Source organism: Tinamus guttatus, unplaced genomic scaffold (genome assembly GCF_059628265.1).
Source record: "Tinamus guttatus ecotype Peru unplaced genomic scaffold, ASM5962826v1 Tinamus_guttatus_pri_ptg000050l, whole genome shotgun sequence".
NCBI classification, from domain to species: Eukaryota; Metazoa; Chordata; class Aves; order Tinamiformes; family Tinamidae; genus Tinamus; species Tinamus guttatus.
The window spans coordinates 83,757-94,146 of record NW_028288584.1 but is presented as its reverse complement, the minus strand read 5'-3'; the positions used below and the strand labels follow the sequence as shown (position 1 = coordinate 94,146).

Below are 10,390 nucleotides of genomic sequence, written 5' to 3'. Positions count from 1 at the left end.
GCAGCTATTAAAACATAACAAGAGGGAATTTATAAGCAAGTGATATTAAACATTTTTTTTTTTATTTTGACAGGACATGTGGGTAAGTGGGGGAAAATAAACAAAAATAGTCTTGATGTAGTAGCGTTTTGTCTGCTCATTTGTTCTGATATTTATATACTCTTTTTCTCATGGAAGAAAATGAGTCGTCAGTTCTGTAGAATTTAAACTGCCTGACTGCCAGTAATAGGCACCAATACTTTTTTTTTTTCCCCGATGTTATTTTTTTTTCTTCTCTGTTTTGCTTTGCAAATAGACCTCTTTTTTGCCTTGATAGGAATGTTGGGATCTGTGCTTTATTTTTCTTAAGCGTTGCTCTCTTAGTTTGACTCCTACTAGCCAAGATGTTGGCAGGGTTACAGTGTGGGTTCATACAAGTTGTCACATAGCAGAATTTATGCTACGCACTCTTATCAGAAAGTAACTATTGCTAACTATGCATAGTGGTAAACCCAGAAGACAAAAGTGAAACATTTTCTTTTACTCTAAGTTCTGTAAGAAGAGAAGTTGCGTTTGGGGAGATCTCTTAGGTCTTACAGAATGTACTCTCAAAATATTGCAGAACAGAACGCTTTTTAAAAATACTTCATTTTCATTCTGCTTGCTTTGTTATTTTGAGACAAGTACCATGGGCAGGTACGCCTTATTATAAAACTACACTTAAGGCAAATTAAAAAAAACGATAGTCTGAGCCTGCCTAATGGTCAGCTGCTTCTGGTTATGGCGAACCAGCTTGTTTTCTTGTACCGTCACTGAGACTTCTGTGTCCTAACAGAAAGTCAGTTTAGAAATCTAAATGAGCCGGGATTCTTTATTTGTTTGTTTTTAATAAGGTTATTTACCTGCTGCTTTGGCTCCTCATATAATGAGATCATTGTATGATCAAACACATCAAAATGCTGCTGCTGGAATTAGGGATTACTGAGAAACATGGCTGGTTTTGTTGATAACAGCAGACCATGGTTTTTGTGAAAACTATGGCAGATCTGTTACTGTGTTGCTATACAGACACCAATGATAGAACCTGCTAAAAGTTTTCAGAAGGTTGGAGAAAATTAGTGTTACAGATCTGTAGCTTACCTCAATTTGCTCTTCTAAGAATGCAGAAATAAAAAACAGTAAGAGCTGTGTCTTTCTTCCCAGTCTATAATTCATTATCTGAGCTTGTACCATTTTACAAGCCACTCAAACTGCATTCTTATGGCTTGTGACATCAGCTACACCCCTCAAGTGAATTACAACTGGGTTCAGTCCAAAGCAATTTTTTGTCTTTTCCATTGTCGTCTTCATTCGTGTTTGTGATTGTATGTAGCGATAACCAGGGAGGTCCTAAATTAAATATTTAATTTTTAAAGAGTCATAAAGGATTCTTAGAAACATTTTTAATACTTGTTGTGGTATATTGCTATGCATTTTATAAATAAGAATTTCACTATATCTGATTATTTGGGCAGAGATTTCAGAATGAGCGTATGTAAGTGAAGATGCCCAACAGTCTCTGCGCCCTTAGGAGTACTGTGCTTGACGCCTTGGGATACAGTTTGATTGCAATTCAGCTGAATTCGTATCCTCTGGTAGATGCTTCTCTTAGCCTAGAAGCTACTTTGTTATGTGGATGATGTGTAAGCATTCAGAAATGGACTGAAATGGTAACTTCCTTGATCCATCTAGGGGGCTTTTTAAAGCATGGGCATACTAATGCGTCATGTTAAGTATCACTTAAGCATTTTCTGCTGATGACAGATTGCAAGTGTGTGTGTGTGTGTAATGCTTACCAGCAGATTTTCTTCATTACATTTTTTTTTTTTAGTGCCCCTAATGTCAGATAGAAATTCTGTTTTCATTTTGTTTTGTTATTAGAGCTATTCTGCTATCTGAGAAGGAGACAGAAAATAGATGTCCACGCCTACAGACTCTGGCGCCATGCCTCATCCAGGTCCTTCCCCTGGACCAGGACCTTCCCCTGGACCGATTCTAGGACCTAGCCCAGGACCAGGGCCATCTCCTGGCTCAGTGCACAGCATGATGGGGCCAAGTCCTGGTCCACCCAGTGTCCCGCACCCAATGCCAACAATGGGGCCTGCTGATTATCCACAGGAAGGCATGCATCAAATGCATAAGGTAATAATAGCTTTTTTACAAGTGGACCTTTCTCTCCTAAAGTTTTTTCCCTTGATAAAAAGCATACTTATACAGTGTTCAGACCTGTGTAAGATCTACTCTGCTTCATGTATCACCTGCAAAAATGAAGCCACAATCTAATATAGTCCTTTCTTTATTACTAGAGCTAGTGTATATATCAGACTAAACACAGCTTGCTTGTTTTTAGTAAACTAGTTTGAACTGCAGAGTTAGCAGTTTTACAAGTCTCCAGTTGTCAACCGTGCACTTTTCAAAAGGGTATTCTTGCCAGAGAATATGTTTGTAGTACTGTAACAACAGTTACAGTCTAACAACTGTTTTTATAATTAAATGAATGTTCTTTTAAGTTTCTTTTTTTTTCTTTCTTGTGGTCTGTTTTGAAACATCTTGATACCATATTGCATGTTTTTCTGGTTTTTTTGTTTGTTTTGCATGAAATTTCATCTTTTAAAAATTATTTTAACTCTTAAAAAATCCTTGTGTTTATGAATCTGTTTAATCTTCTCAACTGATGGAAAAGTTTGTTTCCAAAGTTAATTTGCATATGCTCCATCTTGACAAAGAATTTTAAACTATGTAATTTAGAACATATGAATAATCTGGCTGTAGGCATTGTTGTTAAATGCTTAAAGTTACTTAGATAATCGTCAGTGTCTTTTGCTTTGAGGAAGTACTTTTCTGCCTGGAATATTTATTTGAGAACATTCTATAAATATTCATGTTTTTATATGATTATGAAGCAAAGCTTTATGAAATATGATATTTTCACTGAAAAAACATGCAATAACAACTTGTAAAACCAAGCTATTAGTTCATAGCATTTCTGTTACTAGTGTCGTTGCTGTTTGGTATTGTTATGAACACATGTTGAAACTTCAAATAATAATAAAAATGAACTTTAAAATATGCCTTTTTTAAGTTATGAAAGCATTTTTATTTTTCTTCTGTATTTTTCTCTTCAAGCTGCCACTTTCATGTCCACATTAGTTTGTTAATAAAACAATGGTAGTTGTGTCCTGTCAGTGACAGATTCAATAGTATCATCATCTTCATGAAAAACTGCATTAGAACTTGTGATAGTACAAGACAGCTGAGGTGATGGGTAACCATGGCAGCTCCTGCAATCTGAAAAGTCAGCACATTCATTACTTAAAATTTTGATATGAATCTTCATGCATCTAGTTTATCTCTAGCCGTATTGGACATTTGCATTCGTTGTTTATGCGTTCAGTTACAGTCCAAGTTGCCAGTAGTCTGGTGAGTTCCTAAGACTTCAGAGACAACCAGGATACAGTATACCTCCTTCACCTCTCTCAGTTCCTTCTGGTTCGAGAGATTCTAAGGTGCATGAAAGGAAGGCAGCACCATGAACAGTAGAACAGATGAATATTTGGTACAGTAAATCTTGAACTGCTGTATCCTATCTTACCTTGTGTGTTCCTTAGCTGACGTATGCTCTGTCAGGATTAGAATAAGAATAACTAATAACATCCTGCAAAGTTCTTCTAGAAAGTGTAGGAATATCTGAGACAGTCTAGTAGTTCTCTCATCACAATATAGTAAGGCGTCTACAAATTTTGAAAAACATTGTAGGTTTGAAGAGTCTGGATAGGTGACTCGAAAGGTGAGCAAAACTACTCCCCTTGTTTTCTCCTGTGATTGTGAGAATGGGGTTAATGCTGATGTAATTGCAAAAGTTTTCAGTAGCAATGTTAGTTTGAATGCTCTTGTTCTCCTTTGGGCACCAGCTTCATTTGTTCCTGTGTATGTGTGTGAGAGGGAGAGAGAACGAGTGTGTGCAAAGCACAGAGTAAGTCCGTTGAATTTTTTTTTTTTTTTTCCTGTGTAGCGCCACAAGTAGGGTGTTGAAAGAGCTGAGGGAAGGACAAGGGGAATGGTTTAAGAACTGCTGTCAAAGCATAGCTGTAGAATATTTTGCAGATAGTCTCCAGTGTTGTTTCATGTAATTCAAAAAATGGTCAGCCCACTGCAGTTTACAGTTTGATTAGGTAATTATTTTCTTTCTGACTAGTGTTATGTAAAACAGGTTGAGTTTCAAGTCATGATGCAAGACTGTACACTTTGTTTCTAACAAGAACAAACAACAGACGTGGGAGACTGGGCAAAGTGTGCTTCAGTTATATAACTACTTGTAGGATGTATATGTATCTTTGCAAACATATGCAATGGGATGTGGCTCTCCTGTTAAAACGCACAAGCTAAATAGGAGAGAGGCTTTCATTTTATATTGGATATTTGACTAGATTGCAGAAAATAATATATGTATAGAATTAAAAGAAATGCAGAAGTATAAAGGTGAGCTAAGACAAGTTCGTATTAGTAAATCGTAACTCCCAGAGTTTAACGACATTCAGTAATCCTGATGACAGTAATCAGATGACAACCAGAAAGCTGGTTCATGGGAAAATTTGCTATTTGTTTATACAGCATTTGCAGTTATGACAGAAGCAATAAATTGACTATCTTTCTTGCTACTTTCTGAAGTAATCTTTTAAGTTTACCTATCAAGCTGCAAGACAGCTTGCCTGGTTCAAGGAGATATACTTAGAAGTCTGGTGGGAGAGAACAAACCAGAACAGCCTAAAGGTCTTCTAAGCTGAAGATACTTGGAAACTGCAAAGATAGTTGAGGGGAGCATTTTTATGTGGTTGATCCAGCCTTACTCTTCATGAGTATCCACTTACAGGACCACTTGCAGGAGTCATACTGTAAAGATAGATAGCTTTAGTGTGAACTGCTTTAGTTGTCTGTATGTACTTACACAGCTGGACCACATGAGTTTAAGTAATTAACTGTTTTAGTTATGACAACAATACATCTATCTAATTTGCATAGTTTGAGAGGTTGGAAAGAGCTCTGTGGGCTGTGAGTTTATTTTCTATTTAATCATAACCTGAAACATTGATTTTCGTGAAGTTATAATTGAGTGTACTGTAAATGATTACTGGCTCTGGGAAAATGGTTTTGATATCACAGACAGTGTTCTTATTTTGTCAGAATTGAGTGACAGAAAAAGTTTTCATACAAAAATGTGAGTTTTTGTCACTTTTTATTGTATTATTTGTTCTTTCAAATGTTCCATTAATAGAGAAAGGTGATGTTTTTCACTTTCTTGGTTGGTTCATAGGTCTGTGCCTGAGCCCGTTAGACATGCTTTAAGGAACTGTTTTGGTCATCAAAATAGCACCTTTCAGTTTGCCAAATATGCTCTGTACCTTACCTCTGTTTCATTTATTTACTTTGTTGAGAGAATAAATAAATAAATAAATAAGGTATTGCTTTCAGCCTTGGAAAGTTAGCAGTGCCCTAGAAAAAGAGAAGGAAAAAAAAAAAACCTCAACATATTTTAGTGATTTATGTATAACAGACAGAACTGTTCGCTAAGTCTCTACCATAAGGGCAACCAGAGTCAGTCCCACTGTCCATTCAGTTTGTCCTTCAGTTATACTGTGTAGTTATGCGGCAATAGACTGCTGTATGTTCCGCTTTCTTGTTTGTTTATATATAAATATGTACACAATGTTTTGTTGTTTATATAGAGAATGCATGATCTAGAAGAAGTCTAGCTTTATACTTAGCACTTGGTCTCTGATACCAGTGTCAGTGGTCAGTGGAGGCTGGAAACAGGAAACAGACATCTTAATCTGATAGTTTTCCTAGAAGTAGATCAAATAGTGATTTAATGCAGTTTGTGAAAAAAACTTAGTTTCTTAATGAAGAGAAAAAGTGGTTTAGATAAGAGCTTCCTAAAGTCTCTGTTCTTTTCTGGAAGAACCATTGCATTTGAAGTCTGTTCTGCACCAATTCTTGTTTACATGGAACAAGGAAATATAGTAATGCATGCTCAAGGTTGAGTATGTCTCAACTTTGTATTTCACTTCTGTTCTATGATAATATCAGAAGAAAAGAAACTTTTGGTGATGTTTTGGTGTTAAAGATTATATTTCTTATGCCAGTGTCTTTGTCAAGGCATCGTTATTTTAATAATTCATGCAGGATTGAAGGATTTACAGAATTTGCATAGACATAAGGTCCGTTCTGTATGCTTGCATTTTTTTAACAAGTATGTAGATTTAATGTTACCATGCAGCTCTATAACTATACAATGATTCAAAGAGGTTATGAAAAATAATAATTTCTCAATTTTTATAGTCCTCTGCTATTTTTTTCGTCTATGTAATAGAGTTTTGCTATGAACAGCAAAGATGCTTTCAGGTTAAAAACACACTTGAAAGCACAAAGCCTTCAGCATAAATTAGCAGTACTATAATGATTGAAACTAATTTTATCCTGATATGGAAAAATTTATGCCATTTTTATCTTTCATAGCTTTGCCAATAAAAACAGATTAATAATTTACCTTTTCTGATCTGTTTCTTTCACTTTTGGTTTCTCACAGTATAATTTCTGCAAACGAATGGAAGCAAACCCTTTTTTGCTGTATTTAGGCTCCCTTCCATTAGGCTTTTAAATCTTTCTCTTGAAAAAACCCTTTTCTTAAGCGTAACTCTTTCCATAGAAGCATTTCTCCATTGGAAGTTCTGTGTATCACCACAGAATCACCACACATTGTCCTTTACTTTTTTTTTTTCTTCCTTTTTTTTTTTTTTTTTTTGTCTTTAATCCTGTGTTTTGAAAAGGCAAGTCTTCTGTATTTGCTTCCTTCCTCACTGCTGCTCTTTGGTAATGTCAGCCCCATCCCCTGCCCAGGGTGCTAGAACTCTGGTGCCCTGGCTCTGTGCGCTGTATCTTAGTCTGTTCAGAGCTGCTACCTGAATGGAGGCTTTGCTGCTGCCATCCATCAGTGCAGTGACCTCTGAGAGTCCTGCACTCAGGAAAGGAGACCTGATCTTCTGCACAATCTCTTCCGCTTTTTGGAGGATCTAAAGATTCGGTCCTGGAGATGTACTGTGATGAGATAAGGTACAGCTCCTGCTTTACAGGCATTCTGTTCCTTAGCTCTTGGCATCTAGCTTGGCGGTGTCCTGTCAAATGTATGTGCAGTGCTGATTGTAAGCAATGGTGAAGGGAGAGGGAGTGGTCGTCTTGTTTCAGAAAAAAGCATTGAGTTCAGAAAAGAGCATTGAGTTTTGCTTGCTCTGCTTTCCATGTGTAAATTAATAATCTATCTCTACATCTCTACTCCATACCCCAAGTTTTTGTAATCAAAAAATAGCTTCTCAAATAGCAGATTTATTTTTTATTTATTTTTACTGGTAAAAGCTTTTTTCCTAAGTGTTTCTTTTAGTTGTCTTATTTAAATGGTTTGGTGAAAAACAAGAAATGTATGTTACTTTCGTATAACTTATCTCCTTTTAGCCTAGAGTTTCTGATAATCAGTGAAATCTTTAAGAAGGAATTATAAACCAATGAAAGAAATTAAAATAGGAAAATTGTATGAAGGATTTATAATTTAAAATACAGAATTATTTTTCCCTATTTGTGCATAGAAAGAATGGCCAGTGTTTAGTTCTATATAAATTAATTTGTGCATAACAGATTGCACAAACAGAAGAAATGCAAAGTCTGTTTTTATAAATTCATCTAGCTTCTTTTACGTACTGTCTATTAATTTTGTTTTCTATTGTAAAATTTTTCCCAATTCTCTTTTTTTTTTCCCAAATAGTTCTCAATAAATAGATATAGTAGTCTGTGTTCATAGGAAGGCTTGAAAGATCAGTTAGTATTTGGTATACGTGCATATATGTATTACAAAGAAGGGCAGAATTACAGATTTTAGGAGCGAGAAGCAAAGTGAGTCTTGTCAGCATTTTTCTTTCCTATACAGAGCCTTGCAAGCCTTTTAAGTCAGCTGTTAATGGGCAGAATCTCTCATGTTTAGGGACTTGACCGAATTTTTGCTTTCAGGTAAACATTTTTTGGTTTAAGACCTCCTTTCCTTCTCATGATATTTTTCACCTATTTTCATATTCATATCCCTGCAGTTTCTGTTAGGAGCCTTTTCCAGTGCCCTTGCTTTTAGAATGTTTTTCTGACCCTACATTCTCCTCTCTTTACTTTCCTAGGGAGGCACTTGGGCCTGTTTCACTTTTGAAATACGATTTAGATTGTCATTTTTGAGTAGTAAATTAGGTGAGAGGAACCGTAGGAGAGGTGAGTGTTCCAACGGAACTAAGTCTTTTTTCCAGTGCCTTTCCCTGTTATTTTATTTTATTTTTTTCCCCACAAGGAGTGCCTCCTGCAATGGAACCATCATTTTCGAAGAGAAACAGTGTTTGGAATGTTTCAGTAGAACAGTGACTGAAGGGCAAAGTTTGGGTTAAAAATAGCTTGGGCAAAGCCACAAGCTGTACTTTCATGAGTTGGTATGGGTTACACTATTTTGTAATGTGAGGCCAGTATGGTTTATGTGTTTGTATTTGGACAGTTTGCCTCTTTGGCATTGATCAAAGCACATAAGGAGAGTAAGGGGAGAAAAAAAAAAAAAAAAAAGAGTGGCCAGCCTTGCAGTCCTTTGCTTTCCAAAATGTCTGATCTTAGAGGTAAAGTTTCAAATTGTATTTGCTTTGAAAGTGTTAAGAGATGTTTGTACATTTTTGTATGTACATGTGTAAATTGTATTAGTCTCTTAGATTTCTAAGTGCCTTCTCTGTACAAATACGTGTTTTGTTTTCACAGACAATTGATGGTTTGCATGAAAAAGGAATGGTTGAAGACGTTCATTGTAGCTCCATGAAGAGTATGCGACCTCCTCACCCTGGAATGGGCCCACCTCAGAGTCCAATGGACCAGCATAGTCAAGGTTGATACATACTATGCATGCAATATGATTTTGAGTCCTTTTTGTGCCATAAAGTGTTAAAAGTAACATGGAACAATTTTCCTGTAATTTTATTTCTGCCTTGTTTGGAAAGGATAACCTGCAATATCAGAGGGTGAAGGGAGTAACTTAATCCCCTTGCTATCTAGTGTGCTCATCAGTCATAGACTAGAGAAAAGCTAATCCTTTTGGATCTAAGCCTACGTCTTGGCAAATAAGCAGATATAGGTTGCAATTCACATCTATAAAATATTTTTTCTGATACTATGTGGCTGTCATAAATATTGAAGTATTACAATATCACCTCTTTTAAGTGTATTTGTGAGTGTATGGTGAAAGAATTGTAGAAGACAAGAATCCAGTCAAACCTGGATTGGCTACCTTAAATGTTAATCATGTTTGACCAAGAGCTAAAAAAAGTTCTTGCCAAAAATTTTTATTCCAGAAAATAGAAACTCATTTCATCAGAATTCTGCATGTCTTCTTTATGCCACTTAGCTTGCCACATAAAAGGATGTGCATTCTTTAAACAGCTCAATATTTTGGAGGTTTAAGTGGACTGGTAACCTGCTAATATTAGTTAGCCGAGCAAGTAAGGTTTTGTGTATTATATAGTTACTCACTTTATGCCAATACCTGAAGATACCAACAAAAAAAAGGATCTAGTTTGCATCTCTCTCTACAAATTTATTGATAGATGGCAACTATTTGATGTTTCTATGTGTTTATAAGACTGAAAAAGAGAAATGATGGGCAAGAGAATACAGATACACATTAGCAGAATCACGTTACCTGACTTGTGTGACTTTTCAATATCAATTAAGTGAAACAGAATTGATTTGAAGGGGCAAATTTTTCAGATAAAACTTTTATCACCGATTACAGTGGTAAGCATAAGTAGTCATCTGAGAGCAAGATTTTAACTGACTTTTCATTGAGAGGCACAGGTTTTCTCATTTCTTAGATCAAGTAGAACAAAACTGATGAAAACTGAGGAAAACTGGTCTGGTTTAAACATAATTTGCTGTTAATACAAGAATGCCAGTTGCATATGCTTCCGATACTGATAGCTCCATTCTTTCGTGTGTTTGCTGAGACCCAGCTTTGTAATTGTCTTGCTTTGCAACAAATAATATTAGAAACAGCTGTAGCGGGCTGAAGACTGCAGATCTTTGCTCTCCTTTTAGTGTATGTCGGGAACTGTTACAAGGTAAACAGAGAATCTTGGAGCTATAATGTAAGCAGTCTTTTTAAAAAGAAGTGGTAAAAATATATGTAATTTATGTATTTCACTTCTTACTGTGGTGGAACTACCTTGGTTGATTTGCCCTTAGGCTTCCTATTTGTTTCCTGCTTATCTTCTCAAAAGAGAGGGTGGGCAGAAGAGGCTTCTTCTGAATGTATTGA

The 10,390-nt window shown here is 35.9% G+C and overlaps 1 protein-coding gene across 1 annotated transcript in view; it reads left to right on the top strand.

The window, feature by feature from the left end:
* Nucleotides 1-1,882: 1,882 nt before the first annotated feature.
* SMARCA2 (SWI/SNF related BAF chromatin remodeling complex subunit ATPase 2) overlaps nt 1,883-10,390 on the top strand; it is a 91,909-nt gene continuing 83,401 nt past the window's right edge. Inside the window, 2 exon segments of the mRNA XM_088539843.1 lie at nt 1,883-2,160; nt 8,842-8,965. Coding sequence (XP_088395969.1) covers nt 1,936-2,160; nt 8,842-8,965 — 349 coding nt within the window. The 5' untranslated portion in view covers nt 1,883-1,935.